At 32.8% G+C, this 19080-nt stretch overlaps 5 protein-coding genes and 1 long non-coding RNA gene across 6 annotated transcripts; 3 read left to right on the top strand and 3 right to left on the bottom strand.

The window, feature by feature from the left end:
- Positions 11-2505, bottom strand: LOC104792763 (caffeoylshikimate esterase-like). The gene is made up of 8 exons (XM_010518983.1): positions 2403-2505; positions 2263-2295; positions 2041-2167; positions 1700-1846; positions 1328-1458; positions 843-980; positions 609-707; positions 11-389 (listed from the first exon to the last, which is right to left on the bottom strand). Exons 1-8 carry the CDS (start codon positions 2403-2405, stop codon positions 114-116), a joined length of 954 nt encoding a protein of 317 aa, XP_010517285.1. The 5' UTR covers positions 2406-2505; the 3' UTR covers positions 11-113.
- On the bottom strand, positions 3370-5489 carry LOC104792762 (caffeoylshikimate esterase). The gene is made up of 6 exons (XM_010518982.2): positions 5335-5489; positions 4877-5150; positions 4653-4783; positions 4092-4229; positions 3897-3995; positions 3370-3769 (listed from the first exon to the last, which is right to left on the bottom strand). The coding sequence occupies exons 1-6, from the start codon at positions 5350-5352 to the stop codon at positions 3494-3496; spliced, it is 936 nt and encodes a 311-aa protein (XP_010517284.1). The 5' UTR covers positions 5353-5489; the 3' UTR covers positions 3370-3493.
- On the top strand, positions 6033-7558 carry LOC104792761 (60S ribosomal protein L35-2). The gene is made up of 4 exons (XM_010518981.1): positions 6033-6142; positions 6254-6389; positions 7083-7239; positions 7353-7558. Exons 1-4 carry the CDS (start codon positions 6139-6141, stop codon positions 7425-7427), a joined length of 372 nt encoding a protein of 123 aa, XP_010517283.1. The 5' UTR covers positions 6033-6138; the 3' UTR covers positions 7428-7558.
- On the bottom strand, positions 7499-8154 carry LOC109133515. The gene is made up of 2 exons (XR_002038681.1): positions 7924-8154; positions 7499-7828 (listed from the first exon to the last, which is right to left on the bottom strand). It is a non-coding gene; the product is annotated as an uncharacterized LOC109133515 (long non-coding RNA).
- On the top strand, positions 9360-11646 carry LOC104792759 (exocyst complex component EXO70A1-like). Its single transcript, XM_010518980.2, has one exon. The coding sequence runs from the start codon at positions 9624-9626 to the stop codon at positions 11538-11540; it is 1917 nt and encodes a 638-aa protein (XP_010517282.1). The 5' UTR covers positions 9360-9623; the 3' UTR covers positions 11541-11646.
- LOC104792758 (probable membrane-associated kinase regulator 4) lies at positions 15148-16458 on the top strand. The gene has a single exon (XM_010518979.2). It carries the CDS (start codon positions 15201-15203, stop codon positions 16194-16196), a length of 996 nt encoding a protein of 331 aa, XP_010517281.1. The 5' UTR covers positions 15148-15200; the 3' UTR covers positions 16197-16458.

Genomic DNA, 19080 nt, shown 5'->3' with positions numbered 1-19080 from the left:
AAATCAGAATGCAAAACACCAGAATTTCATTACAACAATTTGTATGTGTTTAAAAAAAAAACAATTTGTATGTGTTAAACAATGTAGGTAGTAAGTAAAAATGTGTAAAACGACTATTCCTTGAAATTCAAACCATCGCTATAATGTTTAAGCTCCGACTCAAACCTTTCATTTCCATAATCACTTCTTTTTTCCAACCATCCAATGACGTCAGCGAAGACAATTTCGATGTTCTCTTGTGTTTCACCATTGAGCAAACCGTGCCACATCCCAGGGTACAACTTTAAGGTTTTGTCAGAGCTCAACGCAACCTTGTATAGTTCTTGGCTCACTGCTTTATCTGTAACTTTATCATCATCTCCGTGTAAAACCATAAACGGCAATGAAACCTATAATCATTATATGCATTAATTAGTTGTAAGTTTCAACTATAATTTATACTATACTAACAATTTCTCGGATGGTTAGAAACCAAAGTAAAATAAGATCTGAGGGTAAACTTTTACCAGTAAATATATATATATATATATATTATTCCTTAAGTCCAATCTGAATATCAATGCATGCATTAAGGGAATCTCGAATATATGTATAATTTATATAGATACCTCTTGAAGTCTCTTCTCCAGGTCGTTGCTGATCCTTAAAAGCTCATACGCAGTTTTCAAGCGTGGTCTTCCTTTGTAACATAAAGGATTTTCTCGAACCTGAACCCATACCATAATGTACAAAAGTTAAATCAAGCATACTGATTAGTGATTAGCCGCTAATACTGATCATCAGTTTCTTACTCAGCTTTTGTATACTAATTATTTTGATTACTATGTTATATAGAAACATACCTGTTTCCTTATGTCTGGCTCTTTATATGATATCTCGATGATATCTTGACTAGGAATGATCTTCCATTTGGGTATAACCGAGATGAGCTTTGTTAATATCGAAATAACAAAAGGACTTGGCTTCATTTCTTCTGCGATCTGCGACAAATATATCTATTTCACATTCATATAGTACTATTTAATTTGCTTGTACTCACAAAAACAAAATGTTTCGTTTATATGCATTTAATTTATATTAATCAACAATTATATATATATATATATATATATGCCGTATAAGAAAAATAAACATTTTCTTTAGTTGCGTAACTGAATCTAGTAATTTGGTTTGATATCGTATGATTATTTCACTCGTAGAATAGAAAAATGTTTATAGGTGTTCTGTTTAATATTTTTGAACCACAAATTTCAGTTGCATATAGGAATAACAATAATATTAGGCAACTAAAACAAACTAAATAAAGAGATGAGAAATAGTGAAATACCTTACACATTGGAGCGACCAAGAGAGCTCCATCCCAAAAGTCAGGTTTCTTCCTGCATAGCAACACAACCACTGCTCCTCCCATTGACTCTCCTAACATAAACCTCATCTTCCGTTTGTTCTCTTCCCTCTCTATTTCAGTTTTACATTCCAAAGGCAATTTATTTGATAATGTCAAACAAATAAAGAAAAAAAAAATCAAGCTATTCATTTATCAGTTGCTTCCATCTTCTCACGTTCGGCCAAAAAAAATTTCATATCGATCATATTGATTCCGAAATTATGTAGTTTCCCTTTTTTAATTAGGACATTTACTGTCACATAAAATTTTCAATCAATAAGTTGACTTTTATAATCCAGAAGTCAACATTACCGCAAATAGTTGTGTAATGAGTTGAGACATCATCAACGAGGTTGTCAAAGTTTGGGATATAAGCGCTAAGCCCATCAGATTTGCCATGTCCTTCATAATCCATTCCATAAACCGCATATCCTGCCTTCACAAGTCTCCTCGCAGTACCTAAGCCGATCATATTCATTTCAAACGTTAATAACTTTTTTAGTTTTTTTTTGTGTGTGTTAACTTAAAACATTTGGATTTTAGATCAGATTTTATTAGTCATTCTATAAATTAATACATTCTAGATGAAAGCACATATATAATAAAAATATATAAAAAAATCATAGAATTTTATGAAATGGGTTGATCTCAACTATTCATGGTGATGCTACATTCCATGCCGTATCCGTGGCAAAGGAAAACTAAAGCCCTTGGGTCTTTGTTTGTTGGTACCCATCTGCACGTGAACAACTTCAATCCTCGAGTGTTCTTTATGAAACTCTGCACATATATATACAATCATCAATCAGTCACCAGACCTTTCTATATATCTATGTGATGATGATCCCAATGCATATATATATACACATTCAAACCTCTTCATACTTGAGGTCCTCTGTTGCACTCGTCTGCACACCAAAATCAATTCATTACAAGAAATAAGAAAGAACAAATGCAAACTTTTAGATTCAGACTAATCAAAAATTTTAATTAAAGAGATTGTTAATCAACTAACCATCACGTCGAAAGAGATTAATTTGAATCAATTTTTTTGCTCTCTTGTTTTCTTGGAGAGTTGAGAAAGTATATAGAAGACAATCAAGACATTGTAGAGCTTAGTCGTTTGACCCTGACAAAGTTGACAACGTCGTGGATTTGCTTTCCTTTTATGTTTCCACTCCTTAAACTTTCCATACAATACAAAAAATACCTCCACCTTTCGTAAACTCATATAATAATAAGAGAAATTATATAAATAAAAAACTCTTATAATAATTCCCAACTCTTCTGAGACTTTTCTGAAAGAGCAATAATCTGTACCTGAAAATTAACACTATAGGATAAGTGTATATGTAATCAATGACTTTTGAGTTATAACTAGGAAATTTTTATGTTTTGATTTATAATTTGAAAACAGTCGTTCCATAATATGGATGATGATTATCATTCCATTGGACGAAAAGTTGTCAATTTACGTACTTACTCAGTATATATTAGTAGGCTGATATAATTTCGTAGAATATTAGTGGATTAAACTTTTTCTTCTTTTTGTTTGCCAAAAAAAAAAAAAAACTTTTTCTTCTTTTTTTGACAGCAAAAACTTTTACTTTTTTTTTAGCCAGGTATGGTAAAAAAATTAATTGGTTGTTCTTTAAATTTTCAAAATTGCAACTTAAAATAGCCACTGATGGTGAAAGAGATGGTCTGACTAATTAGGCCAATTTATCTTAGAAAAAAAAATGTGACGTATAATATATAGTTGTTATATTTTTAACTTTTCTAAATTTGTATATAGTTTAAGAATTACCTTATACATTTATTTATTTTTCGATCCAAAAGCCATTGAAACCGGTCAATTTTGCCTATATATATCGGAAGACCTAACTTATCTTCTTCAGTCTAATGCTATCTTCAAATTCGTGTGGTTTTTGAGGGTTTGTTAACGAGTTGTTATGCTATATAGATTCAGAGATTTTCCGTAATTTATAACTTTCAACATGTAACTTTCTTCTTTTTATGGATAAAATTCAACAAGTAACTTCGTATGTATAAAAAAAGACTACATTAAGTACATAAACCATATATATTGCTACATATATCGTTCACTTATTTATGCGTCAAGAATCCATCATGCTTATGTTTTAGCTGAGTCTCCAACCCTCCGTTCGAATTGATGGCTCTATCCTCCAGCCAATTTATGATATCACCAAACACAATTTCTGAATTTTCAGGAGTTTCCCCGTATAGCAAAGCGTGCCACATGTTGGGGTACAACTTGAACGTCTTGTCCGAGCTTGAAGCCACTTCGTATAGCAATTTGCTCACGCTTTTGTCCGTCACTTTATCATCTTCCCCGTGAAGAACAATAAAAGGAATAGATACCTATATAAGTTCAAAAGCCATTGCTAATTAATTATCAAGTTTTACGTGTAAAATGTTATATATCGTCCATTACAATATCAAATATACATATCCAAAATAACTATATATGTATCTTATAATTAGAAACCTGATGAAGATTCTTCTCGAGATCCAAGCTAACCAACAAGAGTTGGTAGGCGGTATTGAGGCGAGGCCGGCCTTTATAGCAATACTTGTTCTCCCTCACCTGTTTAATTCATAAACTATGGTTAGTATTTAGTAACAAAAATTTGATTAAATAAGTAGAGTTGGCTGTCTTATTTAGATTACAATCATCAATCACCTGTTTTCTGATGTGGGCTTCTTTAACTGCAATGTCAATGATATCATTTCCTGGAACTATTTTCCACGTCGGAATAAACTTGGCAAGCTTGATAAGAATTGAGATCACTACTGGATGTGGCTTTACCTCGTCTGCTAACTATACATAACAACATTTACCATATTAGATGGAAGACAAAAAAAAAACGATGTCGACTAATATATGCTTGTAACAATAAGTAATGGTGTCTAAATAGAAACTAGTACTGAGACAAGGGACTAATGAAGAGTGATTGAACCATTTTTAGTATTATCTACGGGCATTTATTGCTAATCCAAAAGTAAAGAGAATTATTGAAAGTTTTTGGTTTATTCTCACTTTACAACCATATTTCTCCGTTTTCGATTGCGACCTTTGATCTAATCCTTAAAAAATCATTAGAAAAATGTATCTCAACTATACAAATCATCTCGAACACTAATTAATCATTCAATGTATATTGATTTCTTTATACGTTAATAATGCAAGACTAAGGATAACTAAACAACAATAAACTACAAAAAAGAAAGAGAGATCACTAACCTTACACATGGGTGCGACCAAAACCGCACCGTCCCAAAAGTCAGGCTTCTTTCTGGCTAAGAGCAACGCAAGTGCTCCTCCCATGGATTCTCCAAGTAGAAACCTCATCTTCCCCTTGTTCTCTTCCTTCTCTACAAAATTATTTTCACCATTTCTTTTATCAAATTATTGAAAATCGAAAACCATATAATGGTTTTCAATAAAAAAAGAAGAAAGAAAGTTACCACAAATTGAAGAGTAGTGATTTGAGACATCATCAACGAGACGATCAAAGTCACTGATATAACCATTTAGTCCCTCGGATTTCCCGTGTCCTTCATAGTCCATTCCATAGACTGCAAAACCGGCCTTGGCTAGCCTCGTGGCTGAACTGTTCATGGTGATGCTGGACTCCATAGCGTAGCCATGGCAGAGGAAGAGAAAGGCCTTTGGTTCTTCCTTATCTGGTTTCCATACACAAGTGAACAGCTTCATGCCTCGTGAGTTCAATATAAAACCCTGCACAAAAAAGCATATAATACTTACATTAAACCTAATAGAATGGTTCTTGCTGGATGCCTGGATCGATAGGAACATAACTAGTAAGTACATTTTTTTGTTTTTTTTTTTTGGTATCATCACTTTTCTACAGTAACAGAGATCTACATGAGCTTGGAAACATAGATAAAGTAAAGACACTAACCTCTTCATACAGAACCATGATTGATGATCCTCTGTTTTTGTTCGGGATCCCGTTTTTGTTCTGTGTTTTATGCAAAAAATAAGATATTTTCTTGTTTTTCAAAAGGACTTGTGATGTGAGAGAAAGAATTAGTTGTTGTCTGATTTATAGGAGCTGAAAAGAGAAGAGTCAAAAGAAATAAAGCGACCCCCCAAAAAACAGGGGAATCCATGTTCAAAACGCTGCGTCTTTGGTTGTTGTAGATAACAACAACGTTACCAGAAGCTTTGAACAAGTCCAATATTTCACTTTTTCATTTTTTTTTTTTGTAAATTAATCAATGAGAATGCTTCAGCCGGTGGTGCTTGACCGGCGCTTAGTTTTTTTTCTTTTGACCAAATGGCAAAATTCTCCGATCGAGTCATTACTGAAATGGCAATCGTAATAAGTTACTAAAAGAACCTTCAAGTTGGGGGTCATAGATAAACATGCATTTATGCCTTTGTGTCAACTTGTACGACTAATGTATGCATCTATTTATTAGAGAGGTAATTAATTGTCAATCACGCTACTCATAATTACACTTTTCTATCACGTTGTTAATTACGATAACGTCGCTAGTCAAAAACTTGTAAAATATGAATTCGTTTTATAAGCCCCGGCCCATGTGAAATCAAACTCGGCCCACTAAATAAAACCTAAAATTCCGGGTTTAAGTGACAGCCGTCATCTTCTTCATTTGTGTGTTTTCTAGGGTTTCTGTTCTTTTATACCAGCCAACAACAGAGTAAGGGCAAGGCCAGAAGAACACCACACCAAGACGCAATGGGTTAGCCAAATTCTGAAACTTTTCATACTGTAACATACAATATCGTACTTTTTTGGTTATGAGATTTGATTTTTTTTTTTTTTGTGTATTTGTGAAATGGAATCTGAACAGCAAGAATCAAGGTTCATGAGCTGAGGGAGAAATCAAAAGCTGATCTTTCTACTCAGTTGAAGGAGTTTAAGGCTGAGCTTGCTCTTCTTCGCGTCGCTAAGGTCACTGGAGGTGCTCCCAACAAGCTCTCTAAGATGTATGTGTTTCCACTTCTCTTACTTTATATACTCTTCTTGTGTGATCAAATGTTGCATTTTATCTATTATGATTTGAATCTAAATTGTATTGCTTTGTTTATGGTTTTAGCTAGTGATAGGGGTTATTAATCATATGTGGTAATCAGGTTTATGAGTATCATTGCCTTTTTGATAGAGTTTATACTTATATATATAACACTTGCTTCTGCTTATGCTTTGCAAATTGTGTAGTTTTGTTCTGTTACGTATTAGTTGTATCCTANTCGCGTCGCTAAGGTTACTGGAGGTGCTCCCAACAAGCTCTCTAAGATGTATGTGTTTCCACTTCTCTTACTTTATATACTCTTCTTGTGTGATCAAATGTTGCATTTTATCTATTATGATTTGAATCTAAATTGTATTGCTTTGTTTATGGTTTTAGCTAGTGATAGGGGTTATTAATCATATGTGGTAATCAGGTTTATGAGTATCATTGCCTTTTTGATAGAGTTTATACTTATATATATAACACTTGCTTCTGCTTATGCTTTGCAAATTGTGTAGTTTTGTTCTGTTACGTATTAGTTGTATCCTAGTTCATATCATTGTGCTCTGTAGCTTACTTGGTTTTTGTTTCTCACTGTTGGATTGTTACCAACACGGATTTTTTTATCACATTGATCTCAAATGGGTTCTGTTTTGTGCTGATACAGCAAGGTGGTGAGGAAGTCCATTGCTCAGGTATTGACAGTGATCTCACAGAAACAAAAGTCTGCTTTGAGAGAGGCGTACAAGAACAAGAAGCTGTTGCCTCTTGATCTTCGTCCCAAGAAGACTAGAGCTATCAGGAGAAGACTCACCAAGCATCAGGTATTTTTTTGTGTTTAGTAGTTTTTTCAAAGTGACATTATAGAATTGAGCAAATGGTGTTTTGGTTTATTGTACTGAATGAATTGCTTCTCTGGCTGATGATTTGTACACAGGCATCACTGAAGACTGAAAGGGAGAAGAAGAAAGAAATGTACTTTCCAATTAGGAAGTATGCTATTAAGGTGTAAGCGTTATCTTAATTACATCAATTTTTTGTGTGTTTTGTATTTTATTAGCTCTCTTGTGTGAGTTTTGCTTATTTTCTTTCCATGTTAAAGATTTTGAAAGCTCATCTTAATGAAAGATTTGATTTACATAAGCAGAGTATTATTGTTATATGATCGGATCACTTCATCTTTTATATTACCCGCCTCGGTTAGAATTAGCTCGTTATAGTTGTAAACTCTGTCATCACTAATCATTCGGATTAGTCACCTTGATCGTTTGTCTTGTGCTGTTAATTTCTCTCTTTGATTCTCTGCTTACACCTCGATTCAGAAAGAAACAAAGCATGTTCTGTTTCCAAATTCTAAGTTTTCTTGAAAGAAAATACACCTTGGATGAAGTTTTCCACTGGTTTAGATCGCCGCTACACAAATATGAATTCAACAATCAGTAATTTGATAAATTTGGTGACCCGAGAATATATAACGCAAGGAAAATTGATTATGAGTGAGTACACACCCGAGTTAAACAAATTATACATAGGAAAAAGAAAAATAGGTGCTGTGGTCTGATTTGCAAGATAAGTTGACACATGAAACCTAGACACACCATTTGACAATCAATAGGTAGGAAATGTCGAGTTTTGAAGAATTGATGCACCAAACTGTGTCCTCATGTGTGAATCCTTTGTTGTCACTAAAATTTGTTAGACCAACCAAGATGAAGAGGTTGGGGCTGGGGATAACATGCACAAATATCAAACACTAACGTAGTAAAGAAAGACAAATTTTGAAATTTGACTTTGTGATTACTTTGTCTTATAGGAAAGACTTGACTTTTGTAGAATCTCTTCTGCCAGTTGTTTTCACACTTACTCTAATTCATTTGAGTTTTCCTTTTAGTTTCTTTTGGTTTCGTAACTGTTGAAAACAAACGACTCAATTCAATTCAGATAAAACCAAACCAAGTAGTATTAGGAGTTCTTACGTTATATACGAGCTCATTCCTTAATTAGCCTTTTCTGGATGTTACAACATTTTCCTTGCACTTTGGTTTTGGTTATGAAATGTGGTCGTTGCTATACGTAGAATAGCTTATTGCTGGTCTTGATTTGCCAAGTCAGCGTTGATGCAGAACTTGCTTACATCCATCTATACACAATTGACTTTGGTAAGCACATATAATTTTCTATCAATACGAACTCGTGGCTACAAAATATTTGTTTAGTTAGTAATGCATGTGTATATATCAATTTTCAAACCTTGCCACCATGTCATTATATATAACAATAAGTGTAAATTACAAAAATATCAGAGATAGTGCGTATCTTTTGATCTGTTGGTCAAACACAATAGGTTAATTAGTCTTATATAGTGATTGCATAAACAATTTACCTGAAAGTGATAAATATATGTCATTACCTTTGGTTTCAGTATTTCTCAAATTGATTCATTCAAGTTGTAGTTTCATATTCATTCTAGGTTCTCAAATTCTCCCTGTCATATTTTAACACACAAAAAATGGGTGTTTGGTTTCATAATTTCAATTTATTTGCCAAAAAAAAACTTGAAGGAAAATCACAAACTGAAAATCTTCATTCGTGAAAATCAAATTTAGTGAAAATTTTAACATACATAGAATGATAGACGATATAAGAAGAATCTGTGGAATCACTTTTTTAAAAGTGAGGAACAAAAATGTGAGATCGTTAAATGTTTCGTCGTGTTAACCCCAACATTAAAGTGGACTTTGTCACCAAACTCATAATATTATCTTAATAAGATATTAATTAAACCGTCAATCTATCTACATCATCCTATACAGTATAAAAACGTCGAAATTTCGAAATTTTGCCGAGTCAAAAGATTCAAAGCCACTATAATATATTTTTGTATCTAAAGACTTTCTTACATTTCAAGTATTTGATAATCGAATGATTAAGAAACAAAAATAAAAGATAATATATTCGGTCAGCTATTACACCAGTATGAAACTACATGAAACATTACTTATATTGAGTTTTTAAAACTTGCAAGAATAGAGAAAGCCAGTCAAAGGTTTTGTATTGGTCATTGGTTTACACATTTTGGAACCATCTCTCTATATAACCTTACAGAGACAATCATCTCTCTATAAGTCACCAGCAACTCCACTGAACAAATTAATCATCTCTTCTACAAAATCAGAAAGAAGAGTAGTAAGGAGTAAAAACCTCATCAATGGCGAAAAAAGCAAAGTCTGTTATCTTCTCTTCCTCTTCTCCTAAATCTATCCTTTCTTCTCTTTCTCCATTCACTTCTCTCCCAGCTTCACCTCTCAATCAGACTTTCTCTCAGTCGATGATGGAGGAAACCGTGGAGGCCGCTGAATCAATCATCAAGAAGTGGGATCCCAACTCACCGTCCTACACAAAGATCATCTCTCTGTTTTGTCACAGCAGAAAGGAGGCCAAAGAATTCATCAGATGCATCCGTGACTTACGCAGAGCCATGCACTTTCTCATCTCTCAGCACTCTCAGTCTGCCAAGCTAGTGCTGGCACAGCACCTGATGCAGATCGGTATGGCCAGGCTTGAACAAGAGTTCTTCCAGATACTGTCTTCGAACCGTGACCAACTTGATCCTGAATCTGTCTCTAGTCAATCCTCAGTTTCAAGCAATTCAGAATTTGAAGATGTTATGCAATCTGATGATGATGATGATGAAGATGAGCTGAAGAAGGCTGGTGAATCAATCAGTAAGGTTGAAAAAGCTGCAGCACTTGTGATGTCAGACCTCAAGATCATAGCAGAGACCATGATCAGCTGTGGATATGGTAAAGAATGCATAAAGAGATATAAGTTGATCAGAAAGTCAATTGTAGATGAAGGGCTACACTTACTTGGGATCGAAAAGTATAAGATCTCACGGTTTAACAGAATGGACTGGGGCGTGCTCGAGCCTATGATCAAGAACTGGATCAAAGCTGCAAAGATTGGAGTCATAACACTTCTCCGAGGAGAAAAACTTCTCTGTGATTACGTCTTCTCTGCTTCGAGTACAATAAGAGAGTCTTGCTTTTACGAGATAGCGAATGAAGCAGGAATCAATCTTTTCAAGTTCCCTGAACTCGTTGCCAATAAGGAGAAGAAGTCATCGCAGGAGAGGATCTTCAGGCTGATGGATCTCTATGCAGCAATATCTGACCTTAGGCCAGACATAGAACTGATTTTTCACTTTGATTCAGTAGCTGCGGTTAAAACTCTGGTGCTCTCATCGCTTAAGAAACTCAAGGACTCAATCCACACAAGTCTCACGGAATTTGAGTCAACAATACAAAAGGATTCTTCAAAAGCAGTAACTGCAGGAGGAGGGGTTCACAAGCTGACTCGAACAACCATGAGTTTCATATCATCACTCTCTGAATACAGCCGTGTGTTGTCTGAGATCCTTGAAGAGTATCCGCTTAAGAGAAACACCCGTATGCTAGAATCTTATTTCACAGCTCCAATCTTAGAAGATGAGGACAACAACAACCACGCAGTCTCGGTCCAACTAGCATGGCTCATCCTGGTTTTCCTATGCAAACTAGACACCAAAGCAGAGAGTTACAAGGATGTTTCACTATCTTACCTCTTCCTCGTAAACAACATTCAGTTCGTGGTTGACACCGTTCGTTCAAATCACCTCAGGAACCTTCTCGGAGACGATTGGCTCACAAAGCACGAAACAAAACTCAGAAGCTACGCTGCAAACTACGAGATCGCAGCGTGGTCCAATGTATACATATCTTTACCAGAGAAATCCAACACAACAGTACTATCACCAGAGGAAGCCAAAACACATTTCAAGAGATTTCACGCGGCATTTGAAGAAGCTTACACGAAACAATCATCATGTGTGATAACAGATGCAAAACTAAGGGACGAGCTTAAGGTTTCCATAGCAAAGAATATAGTACCGGAATACAGAGAGTTTTACGGTAAGTACTTGCCAACGCTGAGCCATGAGAGAAACACAGAGATGCTGGTGCGGTTAAAGCCAGATAACTTGGAGAATTATCTCTCAGACCTGTTCCATGGGAGACCAATACTTAGCGGCTCTTCTTCGTCTTTGTCTTCTTCGTCTTGTATCTCACTAGGATGTGTAAGAAACTAAAAGGTCACAGTTAGAGCATTTGCTTAATATCACTTAAAAAAGGATGTGAAATATGAAATTATGTGTAAGCCTGCTTATATAGAATCTACTTCTTGATTTGAGTTTTTTGAGTCTAGAATCAAGAATCAAGTACTAAAATCTAACAACATAACAAAACCTGAAATTGTCTATTTCAAAAACAAAAAAAATCGAAACTTTTAACCAAATCCGAGATTGATAGCTCCACAGAGTAACAATTTGACATAACAAAGTAGACCGACGAGTCACAATCTCAAAGTTCAAATTTATGCTATTATCGATTTCGTTTGATTTCTCAACTAAATCCTAAATTTGCATCAACAACAAAGAAAGCGCAAACATGATTCAAAGATACAGAATTGTCAAAATACGAATGAATCGTACCTGCAAACGTAAGTGGTCGGCAACTCGGCATGGACACTCCCAACGGCCGTGCCCAAGCGACATCGTCGTCGTCTCTGTCTAAAAACTCCTCTAGGCTCTAAGCGTCAGCGAGATGAAGATGACCAATTTTACTCACAAATCGTTAAACCGGTAATTCCAACAAATGTCGTAAAACCCGGTCCGACCGGGTTGATCGTCTTTGGTTTAATTAATTTCCGATTTCTTGATTTTATCCCAGGGCCCTTAAACAAAAAAAACGTAATTAATTAGTGGCACGGTATTAGTTGCTTTTTATTCTACTACGTTTTTAACCCACACTAGTGGTTTCATTGATATATTTTATTAAAAATTATATATGATTGATTACGGTAATAAAATATTATCTCATAAAAAAATTAAAATTAGTATTAACAAAAAAAATTAAATTTCAGATACACAATTTTTTAAAATATAAAAATCAGTTGTGTTATAAAATCAAATCTGATAAAAAAATTAAAATTTAACTTGACGTCTAGGCGAGGCAAATCAAACTGATGACCTCACATATCCTAAACCATTTTCTTTGACCACAAAAAAAACGAAATAATTTTATAATCATGAATTTAATTCGTTTTCATATTTAATTGATCGATATCACCTCTGTTTTCGTGTTTTTTATTCAATGTTTTCTTATTTTTCATATTCTTTCTTGTCATTTTCATTGTCAAATTTTGTGTTAATTGTCATCGTAACTTTTACCATTTGGTTATTCGTTATACTCTTTTTCTTCTTCTTCCTCGTCAACTTCTTCACATTCTTCCACTGAAAAACCTTTTTTTAGACTACCACACAACTTGTTAACCCATCAAACTCCAAGAACAAAATCATTTCTTTTCTCATAAAATTTGTGAAATTCATGATTTCCAGCATAGTCAACACATGCACTCAATTATTAACTTATTTGGTTTTAGATCCACTCGTTTAGAAACTTCTCAAACCAAAATCCTTACTTGGTTTATAATATTTTAAAAACATAATAAAATATACTAATAATTATTTATTTAATATGAATCATATGATATATAGAAATATGAGTACATTATAAGATCAAACATATTAATTATAAATAAATAATATCAATTATATTATATCATCAAATAATATCAACCGTATCATATTATCAAATAACCGTAACCGTATATAACAATAACCGCTTGAACCGTAACCATATTTAAATGTAACCGTTTAACCGTTTGTTAAACCGTTTTGGTTAAAGTTACAAAAAATTTCTAACCATAACCGATGGTTAATAAACCTTAACCGTGACAACCGTAATAAAACATGTATGTTTGTCGTCCATCTTTCTTATTTAAACCTCAAAATTTGAGTCAAACATCAAATTAAGGTGTTGTGATGTCAATCTTTCTTCCTTAGACCCAAAAATAAAAAATTAATTAAAGAATTTCTATAAAATCATACACAAAAATATGTTTTACAGCTCATAAGAAATAAAAAGCACAAATATAGATAAATAAGATAATTTATGTTTTGCATCAATATTTATAATATTTTAAACTTTTAAAAGGTTTCGAAATATAAAATTTGAACATTTTAAAAATTTTCAATATTTATAAGATTTTAAACTTTTAAAATTTAAAACTTATAATATTTAAAAACTTTTTAAAAGCTAAGAACTTTTAAAAGTTTCAATATTTATAATATTTAAACTTTTAAAATTTTTAAATATTGTAATATTTTTTTTGAAACTGTTTAAAGTTTTAATTTGATCAAATAAAAAACCAGATCAAACCAATAAAACTTTTAAACTTGGACGCCTGATAAATCAAGCTTTCCTGTTCATTCGTTGTTGGAAGCATATTAATCTTATTTATACTGGTTCTGAACTATTGTCTAAAAAATTTCTTGCCGATGTGGGATATTGTGCTTAGTTCTTTGATTTCCATAAATTTAAATTTTTTTTTTAAATTCTGTAAATTTAGAAAATATTAATGAATGACAAAATTTTTTGTAAATTTAAAAAATGTTAATAAATGACATGTCAAATCATGATAGGTTGTTTAAAATAATTCTTAATATAGAAAATTCTGGAAATTGTGTAAAATGTTAATAAGTGATATGCCAAATTTATATTAGTTATTTAAAATCCTATGTAGACGACGTTAAGAGCTTATAACTTCTACTTTTTATTAGTATATATTTATATGTCACGACACGGTATGTATATTGTATAATTTCCTTCAAAGTTTCAAAAAGAACTGTTTTAATTAATGGATGATAAGATAAAAACTCTATAATCATGGAGATGATAACTCAAAAAAGGTTAGAGAAACTAAACCTGGAATCTAGTAACATGTCTTGAACATCGTAAAATACAGTGAGATGTGACTCCTGCCCAAAACTCTAAAGTTAGGATTCATAAAAACCATACAACAATTACAGTGTCTTTATATATAATTTTCTTCGTATTTCTCAATGTATCATACGGGTCACGACATAATCATATTGTTGAATCATACTTAGTGTTAATACATTTCTTCATCGATCGAGTAAACCAATGAGTCAGAAGAAATATCTTACACGTGGGCTTCTACCAAGATAAATTCACACTCTCATCGTCGTCCTTGTCCTGATTAAAACAAATTCAAAATACCAACACACATCTGTGGGAAACACAATAAGTAACATAATTATAAGATCCCTACTATTAAACCAATACTTTAGTATTGTATTTTGATACTTTTGTTTTTATTCTAAAACTTCGTCTCTCTATTCGTTCTTTCATAAATTTAAGTACTAATCACCATTGCTGACGATGGGGAACCCATTAGCTTTCTAGAGCCAATCAAATCATTCTTCAAAATAAAAATGACATAAAATACCTGACCCATCTTTATATCGAGTACAAGAAATTAGTAGGATATTTCGGCAAAACCCGGATACTTTGCTAATCTTTTCTAGAAAATATTTTAAGTACAAGTTTTATTATGGTCCCTCCAAGAAACCATTTCGGAATACATGGTACTCATTCGAACTTTATTACATCCTGTTTTATTTAATTCGTAATTTCTTATCCTATAAGCAAGTGAAAAAATAAAACAATACGGTCCATAGTTGTACCCTCTTTACCAAATCAAAAACCTAACACTAACTCTCTCTGTCTCTTTCTCTTACATATATAAAAGCAAACCACTTCGACTAATATAACTCAACTTATCTCTCTAATCACTCAAACATACCACAAAAGAAACATAAAAACAAATGGCGGCTAATCTAGATCGATGCGACAGTGATGTAGAAGAGGATTACATAGACATGGAAGTAACTTCTTTCACAAACCTAGTACGCAAAACTTTGAACAACAACAACAACCCTCGAGAGTTCGAGTTCCAAATGTCTCATCTTTGTGCTCTTGAGATAGACACAACCACTTCTCCCGCTGACGAACTCTTCTACAAAGGCAAGCTTCTCCCTCTTCACCTTCCTCCTCGTCTCCAAATGGTCCAGAAGCTTCTAGAAGATTACACTTTCGACGAAGAATTCTACAGCACACCTTTAGCAACGGGGACGGTTCCAACTCCGGTTACAAGCAACACTCCGTTCGAGTCCTGCACTGTCTCACCGGCAGAGTCTTGTCAAGTGAGTAAAGAACTTAACCCTGAAGGCTATTTCCTTAACTATTCAAATTCAGTGGTGGAGGAGGAGGAGGATGAGGATGAGAAGAAGAAATCTTGGACCACGAAACTGAGATTGATCAAACAATCAAGTCTTGGAACGAAGATTAAAGCTTCGAGAGCTTATCTAAGATCTTTCTTTGGTAAAACTAGCTGTTCTGATGAGTCATCATGCGCGTCTTCCGCTGCGAGAGTCGCAGACGAAGATTCGTTTTTGAGGTATTCCCGAGTAAAGCCTTTTGGACAAACCAAAACCGAGAGACCTAAAAAACAGAGTAATTGTTCTGTTTCCGGGAGCCATAGAAGATCGTTTTCGGTTTCTATGAGACGACAACCTGCAAAGAGTTCGAACAACAAATCATCGAATAGTTTAGGGTTTCGTCCGTTGCAGTTTTTGAAGAGAAGTACGAGTTCTAGTTCTGAGATTGAGAATTCTATACAAGGAGCTATCTTGCATTGCAAGCAATCACAGCAGCAGAAGCAGAAACAGTATAGTGTTAATGAGGTCGGATTCTGTACGTTGTCAGCTTCAAGAATCGCAGCGAGGGATGATCAAGAACGGGCTCATATGTTTAGGGGCTAAGTAAGGATATTGAACATGATGAAATAAGAGTTAGAGTGAGACTGAGAGAGCTAGAGAATATATTATTTGTTTTCTTTTGTATTTTGCTTCTTTTTTGTTTTACTGTGAGCTCATAAATTGCCAATGCTCCTTTCATGTCCAATAAATTGAATATGAAATAGAAAGCGATTTTTAGATTCAACTCATGTAATTTGTTGATTTGAGGTTTTTTAGATCCGACTAAATACGTTTGGATTGTTAATTAATGCAAATGTCTCCTGTAAAATTCTGATGTGGTAAACTTTATTATATCAAGGAAATTTATTTTATTTTATTAAAATGGTGTATATGTAATCTTCTACAATATTTATATCATTTGATTTTTAATAATACATTTTATTTATGATGTTTGTCCAGCTTGTTTCCATGTAATTTTAATTTCTAATTCTTCCATAATCTAAAAGTACATTACACCACAAAGGCACAAACAGTTTATAAAGAAGTTATACAAAAATTACTTTGTTGTATTGTATGTTTTAAAAGTTTACAACGTCAATAATTCATTTCCATGCCTGTGAAAATGGTGCAGTACCTCTAGTTTTAAACATATATTTTCATTTTAATGTTGCCTGTTAAAATCACCTGAAGTAGTGACGATATTACAGAAAAATACTTAACTGACAAAAAAGAGAATATATTGTATAATTTAATGGAGAGTGATTGAGAGACTGTCTGAAATGATGATTCCCTAAAGACGAGTGTTCAGAGTCAGACAATCGCTATCACCATAGAAAGGTTCACATCTTAAAGTTGAAAAGGAGGATATATCGGGAAACATGGATCCATGCTTCCAGAAAGCTGATTGCTACTTCGCTCCATAAACTCATATAAACAAGTGTTAATTTGGTTTTAAACAAATACTTTATATATCAATGGAGAAATACAGTGTAAAGCATCATTACAAGACATGATGACGTAGACGTACACAGCAACGTTAGAGTTAGGTCGAGTTCCGAACTCTAATTACCCCTTTTGTGATGTTCAGTTTCCCTGTAAAGTTCTCTTTTTATGTCAAGTTCTATTAACTTTTATACATACATACTCAAAGTCTCAAACAATACATACAAGGTCAAGTCCCCTATTCACCAAAACACCATATTATGTTTGATGCTTGCATATATAAAACAATACATATTATGTTTTAGGTTTGTTAGCAATTCGGAATTTATAACAAGAGAGGTTTTATAATTACACAAGAATACGTACCAACTAGTTTTGAATTCGAAAATCAATGAATCTTAACATAGTTTTGTGTTATTGATCCAAGTATGATGGTCTAAGTCGGATATAGTGCTGATCATTGGCGTAAAATAATCGTTTCGAGGAAGCGTAAAATAATCGTTTCGAGGAAGCGTGTTAAAAATATATAAAAATCTCTAGTATAGAAAAAAAGTTTCTCCATATATGTCTCTTACAAGAACTAAAGGACACTTCTGTGAATAAAATATCTAAACAAAACCAAATGACCGGAATAATACCGCATAATTATTCATTAGTCCTAAAACATAGTGTTATTAATTAATAATCAAACAGGGACAAGGGAACCCAAAGCTGTGGGCTGCTTTTTAGCCTATCTTTTGTGTGTTTGATCAGTGCGTGTGCATCAATTTAAACTTTCAAATGAAAGCCTTAAAATAAGATTAATTTGTCTCCAAACTACTCATTTTTTTTTCTCTTTGTTTTCTTTTCTTTCTATTATTTTGGTTGATTATAAAGATATCATCACTCTTTTACCTTGCTAAAAATTTGTTGATCACTAGATATTCATTATCTTTATATTATTTTGGTTGATTATAAAGATATCATTACTCTTTTATCTTGCTAAAATTTGGTTGATCACTAGATATTCACCCGCGGTACATTGCAGGACTATTTTTTCATAAAAATAAATAATTTGTTTTATAGATTAACTATATATAACTAATGTTTAATTTGTATTTTTTTAAATGTACAACCTTACAAATATAGATATATTAGTTAGTATAGAAATTAGAAAGTATTTTGTTTGAGGTGTATTGTTTTATATTATTGTATAAGTGTAGAACATACAATTAAATAAGTAGTGATTTATAGAAGGACCTAGAATCGCATCCGCGCTACAGCGCCGAGGAATATTTCCGTTATCTTACATAAAATTACATATTTGAAAAGTTTTATAGTTTTAATTCATTATAGTGTGGCTTACCGCACTTTTCAAAACAAATACTTCACGAGATATTTGCTATTTGTGTAATAAGTTTGTTTGAAATATAACACTCCTTTATAAATAAATATTTTAAATTTTATATAATTAAAAGAAACGAAAGAGAGTGAAGTATATAGTGGGACTGTGGGAGGGAATATGAATCCAATTGAACAGAAATTTACTTAAGATGTGGCTGTATAAGTTTGCATTTATTAATATGATATGCGACAAAAACATAATAATCTCGATTTATGAGTTTACGCATCGTATACATGAACAATAAACTATTTACCGACTTTGTTTTCCATAGTTTATATACAGATGTTTTAGTTCATAGTTTGAAATTGTGTTATATATAATGTATTATATGTAACTTATTAGTTAATTAGTTAGTTGGACTGTGTTTACAATGGATTTGTAATTATTATTATGCATTTTAAAATAGAAGAATTATTATCCTCCATAGTCCATATCTTTCGAATTTCGACACAAAATACAGATAATATTACAAAATATATTTAATTGATTCCAATTCATTTGGCCGACAAATATATATATATATATATATATCTTTGATGTAAAAAAAACCGATCTTTCTAGTCTTATCTTTTATTAAAAAGAAAAATATATATATATATATATATATATATATATATATAT

The sequence above is a fragment of the Camelina sativa genome, chromosome 6 (assembly GCF_000633955.1).
Source record: "Camelina sativa cultivar DH55 chromosome 6, Cs, whole genome shotgun sequence".
Taxonomy (NCBI): domain Eukaryota; kingdom Viridiplantae; phylum Streptophyta; class Magnoliopsida; order Brassicales; family Brassicaceae; genus Camelina; species Camelina sativa.
This window is presented reverse-complemented; position numbering and strand designations above follow the sequence as displayed.

What these genes read in the sequence shown, in the direction of transcription:
- LOC104792759 (XM_010518980.2), top strand. Translation starts at nt 9,624, where the DNA reads ATGGCGAAAAAAGCAAAGTCTGTTATCTTCTCTTCCTCTTCTCCTAAA.
- LOC104792762 (XM_010518982.2), bottom strand. An exon ending in TGGTCGCACCCATGTGTAAG is followed by an intron (nt 4,230 to 4,652) that starts GTTAGTGATCTC and finishes TGTTATGTATAG; the next exon opens with TTAGCAGACGAGGTAAAGCC. An exon ending in AAGCCCACATCAGAAAACAG is followed by an intron (nt 3,996 to 4,091) that starts GTGATTGATGAT and finishes TGAATTAAACAG; the next exon opens with GTGAGGGAGAACAAGTATTG.
- LOC104792758 (XM_010518979.2), top strand. Translation starts at nt 15,201, where the DNA reads ATGGCGGCTAATCTAGATCGATGCGACAGTGATGTAGAAGAGGATTAC.
- LOC104792763 (XM_010518983.1), bottom strand. An exon ending in ATGTAGCATCACCATGAATA is followed by an intron (nt 1,847 to 2,040) that starts GTTGAGATCAAC and finishes TGATCGGCTTAG; the next exon opens with GTACTGCGAGGAGACTTGTG. An exon ending in TGGTCGCTCCAATGTGTAAG is followed by an intron (nt 981 to 1,327) that starts GTATTTCACTAT and finishes TATTTGTCGCAG; the next exon opens with ATCGCAGAAGAAATGAAGCC.
- LOC104792761 (XM_010518981.1), top strand. An exon ending in CCCAACAAGCTCTCTAAGAT is followed by an intron (nt 6,390 to 7,082) that starts GTATGTGTTTCC and finishes GTGCTGATACAG; the next exon opens with CAAGGTGGTGAGGAAGTCCA. An exon ending in GAAGACTCACCAAGCATCAG is followed by an intron (nt 7,240 to 7,352) that starts GTATTTTTTTGT and finishes ATTTGTACACAG; the next exon opens with GCATCACTGAAGACTGAAAG.